This window comes from Triturus cristatus, chromosome 3_1 (genome assembly GCF_964204655.1).
Source record: "Triturus cristatus chromosome 3_1, aTriCri1.1, whole genome shotgun sequence".
NCBI classification, from domain to species: Eukaryota; Metazoa; Chordata; class Amphibia; order Caudata; family Salamandridae; genus Triturus; species Triturus cristatus.
Window position 1 is genome coordinate 495384710 of NC_140583.1, and position 22558 is coordinate 495407267.

General features: G+C 46.6%; 1 protein-coding gene and 1 long non-coding RNA gene across 2 annotated transcripts in view; one reads left to right on the forward strand and one right to left on the reverse strand.

Annotated features, from left to right (window-relative positions):
• The window catches only part of LOC146860462 (uncharacterized), a 41987-nt gene extending 25504 nt beyond the window's left edge, over nt 1–16483 (reverse strand). Inside the window, exon 1 of the long non-coding RNA XR_014978819.1 lies at nt 15668–16483. This is a non-coding gene — a long non-coding RNA (uncharacterized LOC146860462). The remainder of the gene's footprint in view (nt 1–15667) is intronic.
• A 450-nt stretch (nt 16484–16933) lies between these two features.
• The window catches only part of SERF2 (small EDRK-rich factor 2), a 43599-nt gene continuing 37974 nt past the window's right edge, over nt 16934–22558 (forward strand). Inside the window, exon 1 of the mRNA XM_085644352.1 lies at nt 16934–17104. Within this exon, the coding sequence (XP_085500478.1) occupies nt 17098–17104 (7 nt within the window). The 5' untranslated portion in view covers nt 16934–17097. The remainder of the gene's footprint in view (nt 17105–22558) is intronic.

Genomic DNA, 22558 nt, shown 5'->3' on the forward strand with positions numbered 1-22558 from the left:
TGGGGGACTCCGCAGTTGATTTTTGTGGGTTTGGAGAGGAAGGGAGGAAGACGGATCCTCTGGGTTCTGCCGGAGAGGAAGGATTGGATCCAGTCGAGGGCGGCTCCTTGTATTCCCGCGTTGTGCAGACTGGCTGCGAGAGTACGATGTGAAACGGTGTCGAAGGCTGCGGAGAGGTCTCGAAGGATAAGGGCCGCGGTGTGTCCCTGGTCAATGTATGCGGATGTCGTGGGTGGCTGCGAGGAGGGCTGTCTCGGTGCTGTGGTTGCTGCGGAAACCAGACTGGGATGGGTCCAGGATGGAGTTCTCTTCTATGAAGGCGGTCAGCTGTGCGTTTACGAGTCTCTCTGTGACTTTGCATGCAAACGGGAGGAGAGAGATGGGCAGGTAGTTTTTCAGGTCCGTTGGGTCGGCCGATGGTTTCTTGAGTAGGGATTTACCTCCGCCCATTTCCAGTCGTCTGGGCAGATGCCAGATCTGAGGGAGACGTGGATGGTGCGTCCAAGTTCGGGTGCGATGGCGGCCCTGTGGAAGATATGCGGTGGGCAGGGGTCCGTTGGGGCTCCTGAGTGTGTTTTCTTCATGGTCGCTGTGATGAGTTTGACGGAAGCGGGATCCCAGGACGTGATGGTCGGCTTGTCAGCGGCGGAGGGTACGGGGATGGTGCTTGTTGTTGGTTCGTTGAAGTTGTCGTAGAGGGCCTTGAACTTTCGATGGAAGTAGGAGCTGAGCTTGTCGCAGAGTTCCTGGGAAGGAGTGACGTCCGTGGCTTCGCAGGTGGGTTTTGCAAACTGTTGTATGATGTTGAACAGTTCCTTGGCGTTGGGCTGGACTTTGTCTCTTATGAAGTTTTGTTTTGTGTCTCTTATGTGCTGGTGGTATTCCTTGAGGGCACTCTTGTGGTTGTCTTTATATACCGAAAGGCTGGAGGACGCAGAGTCTGCTTCTACTACAGACATCTCTTCCTTTAATGAAGTTCCCCTCCCTATACTAGTTTGTGCAGATGACACCGTGCTAATAGCTAGAACCAGGGTGGCTTTGCAGAGATTGATTTAGGCTTACTCAAAGTTTTTGAAAAGTCTGGAGCTTTGTGTTAACAAATCCAAATCCTTTGTATTTGTGGTAGAGGTACTGCCTAAGAAACCTAGAGCATTTTAGAGAGAATCACGCAGACTAAAGGTGGTGGACACATTTCCTTACCTGGGGGTCCTCTTTGATAAGAAACACTCTTGGTTAAAAATGGTGGCAAATGTAATGGAAAGAAATGTTATGGCCATTTTCAAGTTTTATTAGGAAGCTCAGATCTAAACCCATTGAGACAATAAAAAGGTATACAATGCATAAGTCATTTCCTCAACAATGTGGGGTGGAGGACAGTGGCAATAGGTCCCTTACAACGAATAGAGGATGGGTTCTTCAAAAAGTCATTGGCCCTCCCCTGTAGTTGTTCTAATTATAATTGTCACATTAAACGCGCTACCCCATACCTCTCTGATGCTATTCAACTTGCCCCCATCTTGCTATGGCACTCGATTTGGAGGAGGGATACAGTTAATTTGACTCAAAAGATTATCAGGGGCTGTTTAACCCTAGGTAGTTCTCATAAGATTCCTTGGCTGCAGTATGTGAATAGTACATTGAGTTCACTGGGGCTGGTTCAGTTATATGCAACTCCAACTAGTTGCATGACTATTTCCAAAACAAGAGTTATGGAAATATTCTTAGCGAAGGCTGAGTGTCAAAGAGTGGAGATAAAGGACCATATGATATGTATCAAGCAATTTTGAGGGCGCAAACGCTGCGAATCGCAAAAAAACAGTGTTTGCAATTGCAAAATTGCCTTCTGCAATGTATGTCAGTGATTCTAATCGCAAAATTGAGAGTCACAAAAATAGCGAATACCAATTTTGTAAGGCCACCATTTTGCGAAAAATATATTGTGAATTCGCAAATTGTGTGCCACAATTTGCAAATTCGCTATATAGTGTCGCAATTTGCGAATTTGCAAAATTGATGTATCAAAAAATCACCAATTGTGAATATCTAGACGCGCATCGCAGCACTCTGGGAACCGGCAAGAGCGCTACAGCGGCGGACTACACGCCCCAGAAGCCTGAGGGGCAAAGCGCGCAGTGGAGGTCCCGCCCATTGACACAGGGCACCGTATTTCAGCGCCTCGCGCCTCCCGCTTCGCGGATCGCGCATCGCAGCACTTTGGGAACCGGCAAGAGCGCTACAGCACCGAACTACACGCCCCAGAAGCCTGAGGGCCAAAGCACGTAGTGGAGGTCCCGCCCATTGACACAGGGCACCGTATTTCAGCGCCTCGCGCCTCCCGCTTCGCGGAACGCGCATCGCAGCACTTTGGGAACCGGCAAGAGCGCTACAGCGGCGGACTACACGCCCCAGAAGCCTGAGGGGCAAAGCGCGCAGTGGAGGTCCCGCCCATTGACACAGGGCACCGTATTTCAGCGCCTCCCACCTTCGCGGGACGCGCATCGCAGCACTTTGGGAACCGGCAAGAGCGCTACAGCGGCGGACTACACGCCCCAGAAGCCTGAGGGGCAAAGCGCACAGTGGAGGTCCCGCCCATTGACACAGGGCACCGTATTTCAGCGCCTCGCGCCTACCGCCTCCCGCTTCGCGGGACGCGCATCGCAGCACTTTGGGAACCGGCAAGAGCGCTACAGCGGCGGACTACACGCCCCAGAAGCCTGAGGGGCAAAGCGCGCAGTGGAGGTCCCGCCCATTGACACAGGGCACCGTATTTCAGCGCCTCGCGCCTCCCGCTTCGCGGGACGCGCGCGGGCGTACGCCGGGCTAAGCCCGGGCAAAGGGCTGGCCGTCTGTGGCCGTCCGGGGCAGGAGGAGGCAGGGCTGGGCCAGCCCCCTAACATCCAGATGAAGCTGCAGAGAGCACACCAATGTACTGTTGCAATGTACATGTATTGAGACAATCGTGGCCCCCTTCACTTTGTTGCTAACATTTGCCAATTGAGTCCCTTGGAAGTTCGCTGTAGGGCTTGTTCAGGGTTAAGCCACCTAGTGTTATTGACTCTACAGCTTATACAGTAGAATGGCCACTAAAGTTCAAACACGCTCTGACAAGCTAAGTAGCAAGGGTCATCCTAATGTGAGACAAATGAACACCGCAAAAGAAACTTCTCCCCAAATACTAGTGAAGCAGACCGCTATTGACAGAATGTTGCTCAAGGCCATTGGCGAAGTGTCTAACGAAATTGAGCGCACAGAAAGACGGCTCTCACTAACTCCCCACCTGAGTCAATTCTCCTCACCTGATACTAATATGCCTTTGACCATCCATGACTCACCTCTGGAGGCCCCACTAAGAATTACCACACCTGCACAGATAACTCCCACTAGGGGCACATATGAAAATGGTAAAGGGGTTAAGATGCGAATGGCTAAGAAAAAGGGGAAGAGCAAGAGGCAACCTGGTCCCAGAAAGGCTAGAAGCTGTCTGACCCCAAATCATTTAGACGATGTAGTCGTAGCAGACAATAGTGATCAAGCTATGGATACCCAGGCTCCCCCTGGGTGGGTGTCTTACATCATTAGTGACTTACAGTCACATTTTGAGCAACTGATCAATGCTCAGACGAAACAAATTCTGAGCAGGTTGGACAAAATTGTATCTTTGGTGAAGTTAGGGGGCGGAAGGACAGGTAATGCTCCTTTACCACCAATGATCAATGATGCGGGCACAGAGCCAATGAGCTTAAACCCACCGTCCGCACACATCACGCAGTCTAAGAAAATCACGCCCACCACTCGATTAGATAATGGCATAGCAGGGCCCTCTTATGCTAACACAAGACCACCACTACTGCCAATCCCGACTCAGTTACATTCCGATAGAACATATACAGGCACTTCCTCGAATAAAGTCCCTGCAAAGTTGGTGCCACTGCATAATTCGTCAGGTTTGCCCCAACTCACAGAAATACCTTCTCTCAAATCCGCCGGTAATGGTCCCTGTATACATCTGCCCCCAGAGGCGGCCCCATATGGTATTATACTCACGGGGGTCCCAGAATTAAAACCTGACCACACAGAATTACATGACGAGCTCAAGAACAAAGTCACGCACTGGCTGAATAAGAACAGGCCACTGCCTAGGGACGCACAGGGAGAAATTTTGCATGTAAGAAGGGTAAGGTGGCTGGGGAACAGGCAAAAGAATGTAGTAGGTGATTGTGTGGTGGTAAACTTCAGAGACTACAGAACTGTTGATTATATACTTAGTTGGGGCCCGGTGGCTCAAAGTAGCAATATAAGCTCTTTACCGTTGGGGTCATTTTATGATAATGGTAGAAACACATTGCCTCGAAATTGGGCCCCTCAAGATACAGATGAGCGCTTGTGGGGTAGCAAGGTTCACCAGGGAACAAAGTTATACGCCCCACCGGGGAGAGGCAGTTGGGCATTGAGAAATAGATTTGATCCCCTTATGTCCTTGGAGGAGTTGGATTTACTACAAGGGGCAAAAGATTATGCTGAGCAAACCCTATTAGAGGCAAATATTGCTCAAATTATCCCCATTTTTACAGCCCCTTGTCACTTTGAGGCGAGTAAAATCTGCATGCATTTTTCAACGGGGGGTAGGCTCCCAGATTAAATCATTGCAACTAAACGCACAGTAGAAAATAGGTTGGGCAGTCCAGTAGGCTCACAGGTGGCTGAGACCTCTGAAGAAGCAGTTTGTATGACTTCTCAGATACAGCAGCCACAAGCTGCCCAGACTCCATTAGTGATTAATACAGATGTAAGCACTGGAACTTCTGATCATATCATCTTTAATGACTCTGGCCCAAAAGTGAGACAATTGCAAGAAGGGATTGAAATGGTCTCATGGAATATAGCTGGGCTGTCCTCTAAATTTTGTAACCAGGAGTGGAGGCAATATATTACCAGATTTCACATAATTTGTCTGCAGGAAACTTGGGTGTTGGATCATAATCCCTTTCATTTAGAAGGGTATAAATGTTTTTCTGTTCCCGCAAAGAAACTGGCCCCGGGAAGAGCAATGGGGGGCTAATCATCTATGTGGACCTGCAGCTAGAAGGAGTGTGGACTGATTTAAATTGGAACTCAGCCAACATACAAGCAATTGGGTTTCATGCAAGCAGGTTAAAAGTTATTTTGATCAATGTATACAATGCCACAGCAGGGCATGGGAAGGGGCGTATAATACATGACTTGGACACTCGCCTGACCCGAGAGTTGAATAAAAGGAAGACAGTCATGGCCCCGTGTGTGGTCCTGGTAGGAGACCTAAACTGTCATTTGTGCCCCAATTTAAGACCGCTGGAGGGTGTTTGGTCTGGTTGCACACTGGCAAAAGGGACACATTTTTAACATACTACGGAAGGGTTGGAGCTAGAGAGGGTTTTGGAAAACCACGCTTTATGGCACACATTAGATTTGGTAGATCTCAAAGAAGGTTGTGAGGTCATACCAACATTTAAGGGAAGATGGTATTGCTCCATCATAGATTACATAGCCGTCTCTCAATTATTTTGGGATTGGATACATGAGGCAAGCATCGAATGGAGCATATTCAGTGATCATAACCCACTAGTCCTAAAGATTAAGAACTGGTCTTCCCGTAACATAAAGGAGAGGGTCAAGGCAACTAGCACACTGAGGGCAACCGACCAAGGGAGACGCCTTAGATGGGCAAAAGTGGATGGAGATGCCTTTTATAGATCTCTAATGGAGAAAGGTAAAGAGATGATTGGGGTGTGTTTGGATCCCTCACTGAAAGGACCTGTTGTGGTTAAAGCTTTTGAGTCTGTGGCACATCTTATAGATGGCCTGCTAAAATCATCTTCGAAATCGGAAGCAAAATCTTCCCCAAGATGGTTTGATAAAAATTGTTCTCGGGCCCACAAAGATCTAAAAGAATGTTTAAAAACAGTCCCAAAAGACAAGAGGCGCATTGCACAGTGCAGGACCGCATACAAAAAAGTAATCAAACAAAGGAAATTGGCATTACAATCACAGACATGGGAAGATTTACGTGATGCAGCAGATAGAAGAGACTCAAGTGCATTCTGGAAAATAATTAATAAACCTTGTTTCCAGGATACCACTGCTCCAGTAAATCGGCACATCCATCCGTCCAGATCAATGGTCTAAACATTTCGAATCACTGTATAATCATTCAGATGGAAACATTAGGGGTGATGGGAGACCTTGCCAATGGGTGTCTAAAATTGAATTTACACTGGAGGAAATAGTAGTGGGCATTAAAGGGCTGACACAAAATAAAGCCCCAGGCCCGGACGGAATCCCTCCTGATCTCTATTTAAGTAGGGTTGATCTCTGGGCCCCAATCCTCACAAGGGTAATAAACACAGCAATTGCAACAGGTATGCCACGATCTTGGTCGGAGGCCACAATAGTCCCAATTTTTAAAAAAGGGAAAAAGGATGACCCGCAGTGTTATCGACCCATATCCCTAATCGATGTGACAGCTAAAGTTTTGGGACGTGTAGTTTTAAATCGCCTATTAGATTGGGCCGCAGAACACCAAATAATCACGGATCTGCAATATGGGTTCAGGAGTGGAAAATCAACTACAGATCAATGCCTGAACCTCTATCTATTAGTGGCTAAATACACCGTTGCAAGTGATCAGGCTGTATATCTGGGGTTCATGGATCTCTCAGCCGCTTTTGATCATGTTAACAGGGAAAAGTTATGGGATCTGATGATCAGATTAGGGGTAGATCAGGGCATAGTGGATATTTTATGAGCACTCCACTGGAACACCTCTGCTAAGGTGCGTTTTAATTTGGAGGGTGATACTACGGCACCCTTCCCTTGCACGAGCGGGGTGAGACAGGGATGCATTCTGGCCCCGTTCCTGTTCTCACTGTATATAAATGAGCTAGAACAGGCTTTGTGTAAATTGAATGTTGACACCCCTAGAGTATGTTCCCGACCGGTTCCCGTGTTGTTGTACGCTGATGACACGGTACTTTTAGCCCGCACACCTAAAGGCCTCCAGAGTTTGTTAGATGGATTCGTTAGTTTTATGGCCAATGTAGATCTATCTGCCAATCTAACTAAGTCCTGCGTATGGTTGGCTGGGTCTAAACCTTGTAAAAAGTTTTTATATAAAATATGCACACATAAAATGGAAAAGGTTAAGACATTTTCCTATCTGGAATACTTTTTGATGGGCTTTTAAATTTTAAACTTTTAATTGAAGAGCGATGCTCAAAACTAGTGGCATCCACAGGGGCCATAATGAGTTACGGGCGCAGGCTGGGTAGGTGGTCCCCAGAACAGGTAATGCATTTATATGGCTCAATCTGTTGCCCCAAAGTAATGTATGGGGCAGAAGTTTGGGGTTTCGCATGTACCCAGCAAATACAGATTGAGGAGAACAAATTTCTGAGAAAGATCCTCCAAACTCCTCAAAGTATATTGGCTTATGTCAGCCATGCCGAACTGGGAAGGGCATACATGGAAGACCTGATTAAGATCAGACCTCTTACGGCGTGGCTAAGAATCTGGACCAATACAGAGGCAGGTCTGAGCAGACAAATAATTAGAGATTGCTTGGACAGAGACAAGGGAATGTGCATTCCGTGGTTGAATTATGTAAGGACTGCTTTGGAGGTACTGGGTTGCAGGGACCTTTTTTATGATCCAACAACAATAATCCCCGAGGACAAACTCAGAGTTAAAAGAATCTTTTATGCAAAAGAGAGTGCAGGTAGAGCGACTCTCGAAGAATGCAAGCCCACAGTTCGTGCCCACAGTATGTTAAAGACAGTAGAAGGAATAGAACCGTATCTCGCCCTTATGTATAACGCTCAGGACAGGTTTTTAATTACCTGTTTCAGGTTCAACCTCTTACATCACCTGTTGGCCGATCCACCTGGTTTTACTGTTACAGTTGAACAGAAGGGTACCTGCGGCTGCGACAATAGGTCTCCGCAGGATACCCTTCACTTTGTTTTATTATGCCCTTTTTATTCGGTACCCAGACGCAGATTTTTAAAAAGGATTTTTAAACAAATGAAGTTTAGACACGCTAAGGTTGCTCTTTTATATTTACAAAGGTCTGAGAACCCATTAACATTGGCTTGCACTATAAACTTTATTAAAGTTGCAATAAGACTTAGGAATACTAGGGGTCAACTCTGAATGAATTGCTGATAAATGAACTTTGTGTACCCATTGTATTTGAAATGTATCGGATGATGTTTTCTTTTTTAATGTATTTTTGTACTTTTATGATATAAAGATGATGATGATGAATATCTAGAATTCGCAAATTTGCACCTGGAAATTACCACCAACTTAAGCAGATGGTAACCAGGTGCAACCTATATAAACAGGCCCAGAATGCCCCAGGGACTTCCACAATGGCAGCGCTGTATGTCATAGCCAGGAGGATGCAGATTCAAGCAGCAGCACAGAGAAGGAGGAGACAGGAATGGGTTTTCAGAGTGTGCATCACTGTGATCGAGCAGACAGAGGAAGAGATACATTAGAAGAATAGGCTGGACTCAGGTACCATACTAGACTTGATTGCTGAGCTAAAACCTATGCTTGAACACCCAACACGCAGGACACAAACAATTCCACCACATGTGCAGGTCCTCTGTTCACTGCACTTACTGGCATCAGGGAGCTTCCAGGGGGTGATGGCTACAGCAGGTTGAGTGTCCCAGAGTTGCCTGTCACGCTTCTTCCATGCATTCTTGGATGCAATGGTCCAGAGGATACACCATCACATCATATTCCCCAACACACAAAAGGCATTGCAGCAGACCAAACTGGACTTCTACCAGATTGCCCAGTTTCCCCATGTCATTGATTGCATAGATGGGACACATGTAGCCCGCTCACCTCCTCAGACAATGAGTACATATTCAGGAACCGAAATCATTCCACTCACTTAATATACAGGTAATTTTCAATGCTAAACACATCATAACTAATATAGTTGCAAAATATCCGGAAAGCTCACACAATTCCTTCATTTTTAGACACAGTGGAATATACACACGTCTCACTGGGTGCGAATTTGGCGAGGGATACCTGTTAGGTAAATGCATGTCAACCATTCTGATATACACTTTAGAGCTGCAGTGATAGGACAGTGATTAACCATGTGTCTTTCAACCTGTAGGTGACAGTGCATATGCTGTGCGTGCATTCATTCTCATACCGTACCTCAATTCGGCTAGTCCGAGTGAGCAAAGATACAATTGCACACAAAAGTCAATGTGCTGTGTAATCGAGCGGACATTTGGTATACTGAAGAGCAGGTTCCGCTGCCTGCACAAGAGCGGAGGAGCACTACAATATGGGCCTGAGACCTGCTGCAAGATTGTGGCTACTTGTGCCATGCTGCACAACAATGCTACAAGAAAAGGCATACCAGTGGAACTCACAGATACAGAATCAGATGAGGATGAGGTACCAGGTCCACGTCGCGGATCAGCAGGTGATGCAGGGGCAGCTGATGGCCAGCACAGACGTGCAGAAATAACACACAACTATTTCTAGGTGAGTTATGAGGACACATAGCCAGTAATGATTTGAGATTGACTGTGTTTAATGTACCTTAGCGTCAGGTAAATTGTATTCACACAGCCTACAAACACATGTTATGTGTGACACTTGCTGTTGTATATGTCAATGTATATATCAGAACAACTAGAGAGTAAGGAAAAATAGAAAGGCTACTTGTCCTTTTCCCTGGGTAGTATTCGAATAAACAAAGTGGACAAGTCCTTTAGTAGGTATTAAGGTCGTAGTTCTTGACCTGTACCTTCGAAAAAGGATCGCTAACAACAGATCGTTGTTTAAGGAAACCCCTCACCCACCTACCTAGTAGGTGGCATGCTTTATTATCGGGGCCCAGCTGGATTACCAAGTGCAATCCAGCTGTCATTCAACGCCTGATCTACAGCGGAGCGGGTTGTCGTGTGAAAAGTGCAAAGTGCTATGTGAAGTGAAATTTTAAAGGGATACAGAGGTTCATTTTAAAAACATCATGTGTATCTGGACGATGTTTTTTTACCCATATCCTAGGACCCTTCCATTAAAACTTTATAAGGATACTTCCTAGAGATATTTTAAGCACATAATTACACTTCACATAGCCTTTGCACTTTACACACGACAACCCGCTCCGCTGTAGTTTAGGCGTTGAAGCACAGCTGGGTTGCACTCGGTAATCCAGCGGGGGCCCCGATGATGAAGCATGCCACCTACTAGGTAGGTGGGTGAGGGGTTTCCTTAAACAACGATCTGTTGTTAGCGCTCCTTTTTCGAAGGTACAGGTCAAGAACTACGATCTTAATACCTACTAAAGGACTTGTCAACTTTGTTTATTCGTATGCATCAATGTCACAGGACAAGAGTTATGGAATGACAAATGTACATTTGCCATGGGTTACTTCACCCATTAGCATCCAGCTGTGTCAACTCTGTCTACTTCTTTCGTCCACGTCCTGCAGTTGAACGCTCAGTGTGCTGACTGACCTCCCTTGATGAGGGATCTGATGGTGTTCCCTGCGTCACACTACGCCGCCTGGGTTCTGTCATTGGTGGGGTGATGCTGCTGCGGCTGAAGACCTCCTCACTGTCCCTTGCCCCCAAGAGACCTGTGTCACCTAGCTGTGCTGTCTGCAGCTGGTCTACTACATTTGTGACCTGCATCAAACCTTTTACAACATCCTGGCTGCAGTGTGCCATTTCTATCAGCATCGCCACTGTGCGCCTTTCCAGTACTGCTGTGGCAGTGCACATACGGCTGACCGCCTTACTGTATACATCCAAACGGGTGTACAGACGTTGTTTCTCCCTGCGTCTGGAACCATGGTCCCTTTGCATTGTAGCACAGAGCTCTTTGATTGCTCCAGTCATTTCAATGATGTTGTCTGCACAGGACTTATTTCCCTCTGCAACTGTTTGATTGAGCTCTCTAATGCCCTCCTTCATGTCTGTGAGATTATGGTTGACAGACATCAGCTGCCTGTTTATTGATCTCATGCTTTTGGCTTGCAGGCGCTGGACCTTTACCATTGTGCCTTCCAGGCCTGAGAATACGGAAGATTCATCTCCTACCACTGTGCTGGTTTGTGCCCTGGGCCTGCGTCTCTTGCAACTGTCGTCCCTAAGGTGCATAGGGGGCTGCTCATGTTCCTGCCATGCCTGCTCTTCTTGCTCTGGATGTGCCTCATCCTGTGTGCCTTCGATGTCTACCTCCAACTCGGGGAGCGGTGGCACAGTGAGAAGGGCGTTTTCTTGGCACAGGTGATGGCTGTGTTGTCTGATCTGTATCCTCTCCCCCTGCCTGGTCCTGTGGCTGTTGTGCCTCCTCAGGTTCTGTGTCGTCAGCCTGTGTTGCAGGTTCACCTGTAAATACAAAAGCACTACTTATTGTGTGTCCTGCTTTCCACTGTTCACTGAATAAACTAGGTTGTATTTTGGATACCTAAGTGCTGTGTTACATTTCTGTTTTTGCTATTTTATGTCAACTGCAGACTCCTTGCTGTGTATCATTGCTCAACTGTTTTATGTGTGTGACTACATCTCCCATGATGCATTGCTGGGTGGCCAGGAAAATGTGGAATGGAGTTGCAGCCTAACTTTGTAATTGGGGCTTTCCCGAGTGTGTTTTTAAGTGGGTAGCGTGTCAGGGCTGATTTAGCATGCGTTTTACCTTGTCTGGTGTTGGGCGTCGCAGAGCTGTCGGTGTCTGCGACCCTGCTGAAGCTTTCAGGCTGTAGGGTGGACTCCACCAACTCCTCCAGGGGTGTGGATGCAGGCTCTGTGGATAGACCCCCACCAGTTTTCTTCGCCTCCGCAAGCCTGGTGGCAACCTTGTCCTTAAACCTTGAGCGCATGTCATACCAGCGCTTGAGTAGGCCACCAATGGAGCCCTGTGTCACACTATGGCATTCACCTTTGCCTGTATGTCCAGCCAGACTTTGCGCTTTTCAGACTCTGGAATGTGCAGGGATTTCTTTCCAAAGAGCCCATCATGGCTCTTAACCATCTCCTCAATGAGGACCTCCTGTTCCTTCTCACTAAATTTCTGTTTTCTCTTCCTTCCAGCTTCCTCCTTTTCCTTCTCCTGTGTGTCCATTGTCTGTTGGATGGTTTTGCAGTTCAGAGTGGTGTGCCACTGCTCCCAGCCTCTGACACAGCCTCAGGCAATCAGGACCAGCATCGGCAGTCACACTTCCTGGTTGTGATGTCATCATTCTGCTCCGGAATAGCAGATTCGCAAAATTGCAATTTCTTTATAGCGAATTCGCAATTAAGAAATCACAATTTTGGTAATTGGTAATAGCGATTATTACCAAATCGCTAAATTTTTGCGAATATTTATTTACATCGCATTTTGCGATTCTCAAATAGCGATTACTTAAAAATCGCTATTTGAGAATCTCAAAGCAGTTTTTTTATATATAAGCCCCAGATTGACTTAAATCCTCTGTAAAGATATATCAAGTGACCCCACCTATCAAACAGGTTGAGCCCTTATACCTAGTGTTTGTGACGATCTTTCAGCATCACTTCATTTTGTTGAGGTTTTGACTAACTGTTAAGCCCTTGATGATGAGCTTTCCAAGCAAGATGTATTCAATAGATGATTTGTCAGCCTATCCCTGTGATGGAAGGTCAGCCCAGTCTGATCTCCATATAAGGTTTTTTTGTAGTTTTTATCAAAAACAAAGGAAGATGTATATCATTCCTCTTTTGCATAAATATAATTGTAGGCAATGCCATCAGGCCCTTTATGTTTATTTAAAAATGTAGTAACCCATTTGTATGCTATGCAATGGCATCATTTCTCTGGTGCGCCTTGAACTACAGTAGAGATTGTATAGATTAGGAGTCTTGAGGAACAATGAAATGTGATTTATTACAAAGCTCATGATTGTGAGGATGCCTTTTCTATGGTATTTTAATGTCTTAATCCGGGTATATTTTTATGGATTTACTTTGTCCTAATTTATGTATCACATTTTATAAAGATTTTCCTGCTGCTTTTAACTTGTGTTCTTTATATGCTTTGTAAAATTGTAAATTAAAGATTTTTGATTGATTGATTGACTGGGGTCTTTTCATGGTGTTGGTTATGACCATGTCCATCTCGGTAGCCTTCGCGGCTGAGAGGTCATGCAATAGTGCCATGATAAGAATGTCATCCAGGCTGATATTTGGTTGTCTCAGGATGAGGCCTCTGAGTGTTTTGTTGCTTCATCCCTGGATGATTTAAGCTATTTTTTCTTTGGGTTGGTCATCTGCTGTGCATGTGTTGGCTAGTTTTCGCAGGGATGCATAGAATGCGTCTTTGGATTTGCCTTCCTGTTGGCAGGTTTGAAATGCTCAAAGTCCGGGTATAATTGTGGGCCAAAGTGAGCTTTGAGTGCTGTTACAGCCGATACGTTGTTGTTACCCGCTCTTGTGTTGGGGAGATAATTTGTAGATTTTATCTCCGGCGTAGTAAAGTGGGAGAAGGCGTTTCACGGCTCCATCGTTTTCCCGGGTGGCAATAAAGTAGTTCTCCAGTCTCCCTACCCATGTCTTCCAGTGTGGTGATGTTGTCGGAGCATCGGCCAGTTTGCTGAATGGGAGTATTACGCCGCCAAAAGCAAGAAATTATCACTGCAGCTGTGCAGGTGCAGAATTTTGGCCATCAGCCATGACTCGCCTGGTGGTGGATGCTCTCTTCTTCGATCAGGGCCTGAGGCACTAATGGGCTTAAGGTTTGTAGTGCTATGGGTCTGCTCTGGGAGGGAGTGGGGCTGTTAACCCACTGTCCTGATTGAAGGTGGCCGTGAGTACCTAATCTGTGTTATTAGTAAGCCCCTTGTGTAGGTATTCTATAATATCCTCTGTTCTTTTATTCTTTTTTGTTTTTGTTGTTTTCTCTGGTACTCTTGCTTATTTTTGCTTCTTTTTGTTCACTTCCCTTATTGCTGTCTTTTATGTCTACTGCAGATCGCCTGGTGTGCCTCCGGGACTGAGTCCACAATGGGCGGCACACGGGCTGCTTGATAGTAGGGGCTTAGAGCATAACTGCTCATCCGGTTCTTCAGGAGCCACATGCTTTTGTGCACTCCCATAGGCAGGAAGGTAATCGGCTGAGCAGCCAGTGCACGTGGGGGCCCGATGCAGGAGGCAAAGGTGTGTCCTCACGCCGCGACGAGGCCCAGAAGCAGACAGAGCGCGGTGTGTGGCCGCAAGCAGGGCAGCACACTGGCCATGAGAGATAGATGGCAGGGTAGGGGACTCCTGAGGCAGATGAGCCCTGAGACAGCAGCGCCAGGAACATGGTGAGCGGTGCGGGCCAGACTTACTCACAGGTGTTGGGACCTGTGTTGGACCGCAGGGCTAACCTGCAGCATGAAGGCTGGGGCGGGTCTGCCACGCAGTTGACTTTCTTCACTGTTCGTGTAGCACAGACACGCAGAGTGATCCAGGGTGAGTGCAGGAGTCAAGAGGGTGCGCAGGAGAGCACCCTTATCGCCAGTGTGTCAGGGTGACCCGACACTGTTCAAACACCCTGTGATGAAATAGGGCCACACCACAATCCAATAACATACACAGTAACACAGGTCATTTGGTATGGGTGAAAACATGTGTGCTCTAGGACCCCTTTACTTCATAACCTCTGGCCACGTTTGACCAGATGATACATAAGGTGCACATCTAGGGCAGCGTGCCACCGCAGGGTGGTCCCGGGTGGCTTACTACAAAGACGACTGTAAACTTTAAAAACATAGCTGAAAAGTGGCCAATTCTAACATTTTAGCCAACAGCACTTTGTATGCTGTTGTTTTGAACCCATTGCAAAACTGTTTTTTTTTTTAAACTAAAAGCCCCACAATGGAACAACCGTTGGTTGAAAAAATAGATTATGGTAGCCCATATCATAGTTGCATGTCACAGAGTTGTGAAATGTAAACTAAAGTGTTGTTCCAGGTTGTCTCCATTTTTTGTAGACAATTGCATGTTAAATAGCCCACTTGGTGAGAAGGCAGTAGTCAGCTTTCGGATGCAACTGGGAGCATGTCACTGCTAACGGGCTAACACTCAACAGCGGCGGGGATGGCGGGGCGCAGAGTGAGGGAAGAAAATGTAAATTCCACTTACCTCTTTACCTCATCCCTCTCCCTGCAGGAACAGGAAGCACCCAGACTTCCGGGCTACCCTGAGCCAATCACAACCTGAAATGGTTTGGGATTTAGACGAGGGCTGGGGGCCTGGGCATGTTCTCCACCCAGGCTGTAACGTAGCCTGGGTGGAGAACATGCCAAGTGCATATGAATGTTTGGCCGGCCCGAGACGGCCGGACAAACATTCTTGTGCACTTTATAGAGTGCCCACCACTCCTCCCATGCTCTGAGAGCAAAGCAGCCTCGCCAAACCCCACTGCCGTAGCAGTAAAAAAATTAATGATAATAACATTGAGTTATCATTTTTCCTTTATTTACACTGCTTAAAAGCAGTGAGGCGACGCTACTCCACCTTAGCAGAGGAGCCGCCACTGCTAACATTAACACTCCTTTGAAAACCGCAAAATTCTTAATTTACCAAACCATGCAGGCAGCAAGTTAAAAGTGTCAAGGTACACTGAAAAAGGAAAAATAATTACCTTTCGCCACTATTACCGAACACATCCTTGGCCACAAACGTGAAGCGCCTGGCTTGAACAAGTGCAGCACAGGCTGCAGGTCCTGCCCTGCGAGGGCCGCCACCGGTAGCTGGGGTTGTTTAGGCAGAGCAGGGGGTCCAAAGTCCCCCTGGCCATGGTCCTGCCCTGTCCTCAAGGTCAACCCCAATTCTTCATGCCACGTGCACAAGATAAAACCTTCTGAAGTGTCACAGTGCAGGAAACAATACACCAGGAAACAGGTACTGACTTAATTAAGTATTTATTAAGGACAATAAGGCCCACGTCAGCTGTGAAGCAGAGTGGCTGTGAAGCAACAGCTGATAAGAATGAAAATGGAGACGCCAGCAGTGACGTGTGTTAAATAGAGATAGAAGGTTCTAAGTGCCGTAGGCGATAGCTAACCAATTAAATGCAGTGTACAGAAAACTCTCTCGAACACTTAACACGAGATATACAACACCTTCTTCTCAAGCAGGGCTGCTGTGGACTTGTGTTTTGTTGTTATATGATATGGGAGAGGATGTGGTCCGTCGGCTACGCTGCCGACTTTGGTGCTGGATCTAGAGTTCGAACCGCGAGGTCGCGTCCACATCCTGTGATTCTGGGCAAATCACTTTATCTCCCCGTGCCTGAATGTGTAATGTAAATACGGTGCTCATGTAAAGCGCTCCAATACCTTCGGGTCGAGTTCGCGCTATATAAATATGCAATAAAAATGAGTTCTGACATAGCAATTTAGTCTGCTCGCTAGCGCTAAAAAAATTAATGTGTTCTCAAAACGGCCGCCACTCGTTCACTTTTCAAATTGGATCTTTCGTTCCAACAAGACGATGTACAATAGAAATAGATGAAAGACAAGCTCCAGTAAGAGATGTAGTAATTGGAGTAAGATGCTGTTCGGGTGAAAAAAAGCCTATTTTCTAATAAAAATGGCGTGATTTTGTTTTAACTTGTAATGTGCAAGAAGTTTTAATACGCTTTTCACTTCTTACAATTTACACTTTCTGCCGTAGATTAATTGTTCAAAATAATATGATCGACACCAATAACTATGAACGAAAACGTACACTAAATAACTTTCCAAATATATTTTTTTCTTTTCAAGTTGACATTCGATGTACTTCCCCTGATGTTTTACTAATTTAAAAGGGGCAATTCTTTGGTTAGACTACAACGGAAGCTCATTGGCAGTCTGCTCTTCGCTCTTATAGTTCGGAAGCCTATAAGGAATGTCGCCAAGCACGTATCACATGGTGTCTAGTTAACCAATAGGGTGTAGGGTCTCGAGGGCGGAGTGAAACCGTTTTTCAGTAAACGGTGCTCGGTCGGTCCGACGGCCAGTCAGTGACGTCAGAAGAGTACGAGAGAGCGGAGTTTCGGTGTCTGCGACCCTTGGAGCACGGCCAGCAATGACCCGTGAGTACATAGAATGGGGTTTTTGCTGAGACTGGGGTTCAATGTCCTGTATGCGCGCACGGCTAGATTGCTTAGCAATTGTACAGAGGGCTTTGGGCTGTTTATACTCTAGACCTTCGCTAGCGGGTACTTTCCGCTCCCCTGCTTAATTTAACTGGGTTCAGAGTGGGTTTTGAAATAAACCTGTGTGTGGGGGGCGGTAACGGGCTACCGTTGTGTGCGTCCTCTTCCTCCTTGCCGTCGCCACGTCAGCGGCCTAGTGGGTTCTCAGGGAGCGGCTGGCGGGCCTACCACTGATCATTTTCCATTAAGCCATGTGACATTTCAGTGTGCATTTCACGATATTGCCCCCTGGCGCTACCACCTCAAACATTTCATGCCTTCGATCAGTTTCTGAGTACACGATCTTCATCCACTTCCCATCCTGTTTACTGTGCCCGTCGCTTCGTTTCAGAGTCCAAAAAGATCATCCCTCCAAGAGTCTAGTGAGTGTTCCCGTTCTCGGTATAACCCCTTTACACCACCTCATACCCATTGAAAACGAAGGGTATACCATAGTCCCTGGAAGCCCCTACTTACCTCAATACGTCGCCAACACAATAGAGGCAGCCTGCTTTCCCCCGTGACAGTACGGAGCTCCAGTATCTCGCCCTCCGCCACCGATAATACTGGCAACGCGGCCGGGCGAGTTCAGTGTCTGAATTCGACGTGTTTGTGACCTGGCGAGGCCAGTTTAAATCATGACATGTGTAACCGAATTTTTCACAATTCAAGGGCCGATAAATTGAATTTATTCAATTGTCTGTGTAATACATGTTTTGTGCAACTCTTAAATATGGTAAACATTTGATATCTAAACCCTCTGTTGATTCTTAGCACTTCAACTGCTTCAGAGGTAGTGTCTCGTCCTCGATGACAACCTGGAGACCGGTTTTGTGCTCGGTCCCTTTTGAACACTACGGTAGATGAACGAATGTCTTAAAAGCCATTAAATAGCAGACAGGGAACAAAAGGGTTTGTGACTCGCAGTTGTTATCGAGTCGATTTGTAGCAGGTGTAGGAGGCCAGCCTTGGGGGTTACTCGAAAAGCCAGGTCTCCAGCTTCTTGCGAAAGCGTCTCTGATGTGTTTTGGTGGGTCGTTCCAGGCTTTAGGCGCCAGGTATTAGAATGCCCAGTCCTCTACCCAGGTTATATGTATTTTTGGGGTGTGTGGTAGTGAGACAGCTGCAGAGGTGTCTGAAGGTTGGAAGTGGTCCAATGTTGTATATTGATTTGTAAATTAAAGAAATCGAAAATGCATTTATAAAGTGCTTGAATGCCCAAGGGTGTTATGGCACTGGTAGCACAGCAGAGGGATGGTTATGGCAACTAAAGTAGAGGCTGTAGATTAAAATGTCAGGTTTTAAGATTCCTTCAAAAAATTAATATGGAAGAGCTGGTCTTTAAGTTGAGGAGTAGGGCTTTCCAACGTTTGGTTAGGTGTGGATACAGAGTTTAAAATGTGCACATTTGTGTATTGGGAGACAGTGGATTTTCCTAATGTGTGCTGTGATGTGGGCTCGGCGTGGGAGGTTAAGGACTAGCCTGGCTGTTGCGTTTTTCGAAGGTCTGCAGTCTTGTGAGATGGTTTGTAATCCCTGTGTCCAGGGTGTTTTTCATTGTGTTGTCTGATAGTGATGAGGTGATCTCCCCCCTTCCCAGTCGAGCATCCTCCAACTGTCATCCGTTGCTGCAAGAAGGGGAATTTCTGTGCTGTGAAGAACCTGGTGTTTCGTTAGGTGGTCGGTGAGGTTCTTGTTGATGGCTTATTCCGGGATTTTGGCTGGGTAAGGAACTGGGGGGCTCTTGGTCTGTAATTTGTGAGCTTGGTAGGGTCAGCGAAGGGTCTTTTAAGGAGGGCGTTGACGGGTGCATGTTTTCCCTTTCAGGAAGGTGGCTGTACCGATGGAGGTGTTGAGGATAGAGATGCATGTATCACTGCTAGATTAATCCTTTGTCAAAGGCGTGGTGCGGACAGGGCCCCTAGCGAATGGTCTTAATGATGGATGTGATTTCCTCTGTATTAATGGTTTCCCATGTGATGATTGGGTTGACCTCCTTAGTCAATGGGAGCCTTCTGGAGAGGGCCAGGGTGTGCAGTTGCGGTGGAAAGCCGCTTTATTTGTTTGCAATTTTGCTGAAGACAAAGTTTTAGAGGTCACTGCACAAATCTTTTGGTCTGTTGATGTTTCCTGGTGACAGCTGTGGGTGTGGTGAATCTTAAGATGATTGCAAATATTTCTTTGCAGGAGTTGGCATTTATTTGACTGGGTTTATCCTCTTGGGTTCTCGGATGTGGTACCTCCCTGAGTGCCACTGACGACATCTTTTTCCCCTTTGCTTGTTCTCCATTTCTTTTCCAGTGGTTTGCAGTATCGCTTGGCCATTTCGAGGTCATCTGTGTGCCAGCTGGCTTGTGTTCTGGTTCTTACTGTGTTGCTTCATGGGGGCCAGAGTGTTGATGCTGTTGGTGATCCACTTGTTGAAGTTCTTAATGGCGTGTGCCATGATGCCTGTATTCTGGTTTGTTCTCGATTAGGGCTGTCATCTAGTGGGCCTCTGTTAGGTTGTTCCAGAGTCGGCATTCTCAGCCCGTTGTGCGGGCTCTTCATTGTTGATGGATGTCAATTTGTTACAGACTATGGCATGGCCTGTTCAGGTGACTGTTCTTGGGGTGTTGATCATAGACGGGGTTCTAGGATGTGTGTGACTGACTTGTTGGGTTGGTCCCATTTTCCCAAGGTTGTCAAAGGACAGCCGAATTGGGGTTGGTCTGATTTCCAAGATGGAAGCTGATGTCTTCTGGGAGGATGAAAGTGCTGGCGTTCGAGGACTTTGGCAGTCTGTGATTTTTTTTTTTTTGCAACATTGGTTTGGGAGTGAGGGGTCTGTAGACTAGGGTCCCACACAGGGCGAAATTTGCTGTGATTTGAAGTTGATGTGCTCCATGGAGTTTTTTCTGGGTTCGATGGCGCAGATTAAGGTGTGTGGTTTTCTTGTATTTTTTTTTTGGTGGCAATTCCTCATCCAGCCTGTTTTGGCAGTCTAGATTGGAGATCTTGTATCCAGTAGGGATGGCAGTGGCAATGTCTGGTGTTGAAGTTGTGGTCAGCCGTGTCTCCGTGAAGAAGAGGGAGGCTGGGGCAGTCTTTTAGCAGGTCCCAGTTCACTGTGGTGTGCTTCCAGCTTGAGCAGGTGTTAGTGTACATGCTATTGGTGTAGGGGGGGGAATTCGGGTCTGTTGATAGGTGTTTGAGTGTGTGGGGGGTGTAGTGGATATGTTCTTGGTAAGTGTTGCATGCATGGTGTTGCTGGTGAAGACTCCTTCTGTGTTGTGTGGCGTGCCAGCAGCACGTGCTGTGGTGTCCAGGGTTTTAGGTGCAAAGGAGAGCGGCATGGTAGTGATGTGGGGTGGGGGCAGATTTTCTGGTGTTGGGTGCAGTCCAGATGTGGATTTGTGCAGGGTTTTAGGAGCAAAGGAGAGCGGCGTGGTAGTGATGTGGGGTGGGGGCAGATTTTCTGGTGTCGGGTGCAGTCCAGATGTGGATTTGTGCAAACTGGCTTGCGTTTGGCCCACACACTTGCTCACTGCGGCTGCCATTAAGTAGCTTCTGGGAAATGGAGGATGTGCAGGGTGCCATGGGCAGGGCTGAGGAGGAGCGTGGCAGTTATGAAGGAGAGGCGTGCAGAGGGAGGGAGTGGCCAGATGGCAGAAAAGGTGTGCAGAGAAGCTGAGGAGTTGAAGAAATGGCAAAGAGGCATAAGAGAGAAACTACACAGTAACGTCAGAGAAAAGCGCTAGAAACGACAAAGAGCTGGGAAAGTGCACAGAAAAGCCACAGAAATGGCAGAGTAAGGGCAAAGAAGCCCACAAAGAGGCCAAAAAGCTAGAGAAACGGGTTTAGAAAGTCACAGTGAAAGTGAGAGGAAAATGCAGAAATAGTATGATAAATGGCACAAAAGTTGCAAATATAGACGTGGTGATAGCGAGGCGCGGGAGTTGATTAAACCTACAAAGATTTAAAATAGCTCCCTGAACCTGATTGTGGATACGTTGCAACCATTGCAATCGCTTGTGTAAGAGCCCCTAATTCGAACATTGGAATAGTAAAGCCTAGAATTAAGAACTGTAGTAGCCATAGGTTTCAAGCAATTTTGGAATTTAGGCAGAACTTTCTTTACGCTCTTTGGCTGAAAAAAGCAGGACTTAACAACCAAATTAATTTGAGGCACAAAGATTATATCCATGTTAGGAATCCCTAGAGTCGGTCTTACTTTTTGGGTTTGGCAGTGACCCTAAATTAGTGGTAAAATAGATGGGAATCGGGTAAAATTATTTATCAGTAGTAAGACCTTGATCTTATTCCCCATTTAATTTCAAGTAGCTGTGAGTCATCCATTGGGGTTCCGAGTTCAAACATACCTTAACGTTTTTGGATTTTCTGGAATGGCTTGTCAAAATGCAACATTAACTTCAGCCATCCTCGTATGAAATAATACAAACACCATTGATTTTAACAGTTTAGTTAGCTGTTGATATGCACATTAAATAAAATAGGGAAAGTGCCGAACCTTGTGGCACTCGTCATATTAAGGTGACTGTTTTTGAGCTATGAGAGGGTAGGATCCAATTGAATTTTACATGTTCCAAGAACGACCATAACAGTTTTAATGCTGACCCTCTAATTTATAACCCCCCCCCCCCCCCCCCCCCCCTGGATTTCCATTCAAAACAGTGCGATCACCATATCAAAAGCGTCAGAAGGATTGAGCCACATGAGGTAGTCGGGATTTCCACAGTCCACATTCCAAATTTAGTGTAACAGATACAGAAAGAGGAGCTATTACAGGAAAATATTAAATAAGTCTGTTTTCCCTTTTTTTCCGCAACAGAGTTTTCACTTCTTGGGTACCGTCACACTGTCAAAAGAAAAATGTATAATAGCAACAACTGAAACTGAGGTTATAAGGTTTTTTTTTTTTTTTTTGTTTTTTTTTTTTTAGGGCTCGCCCGAGCCAGCGTGCATGCGTTACTCAGCGAGGCTTTAGTAAGGGCCTTTAAATTCTAAACACACGCTCGTGCCTGTGCCTTTTTTGTATATCGCCTGCAATTGGCCTTTGCATGAGTCTTTCTAAGAAAGACAGCACGCAATTGGTCCAAGGCAGGTGATTGTCTTGCCTTCTTTGTTCCCTGGCCTAGGCTGTGCGGGAGCGAGCATTAATGCCATCTGTTTCCAATTATCACGTCTGCGGTAATTGGAAACAGATGGCGGTTAGCGCTGGTTTCGTTTCCTAGTTGTATTTGTGTGCATGGTTTTCTGCCTTTGTTCTGCACCTGGCTGCCGTCCCCACACCTAGTCTGTGTGCCCTTTCATATGTTGAAGTGCATGCCCACTCTCGGCTTGTCAGCAGCG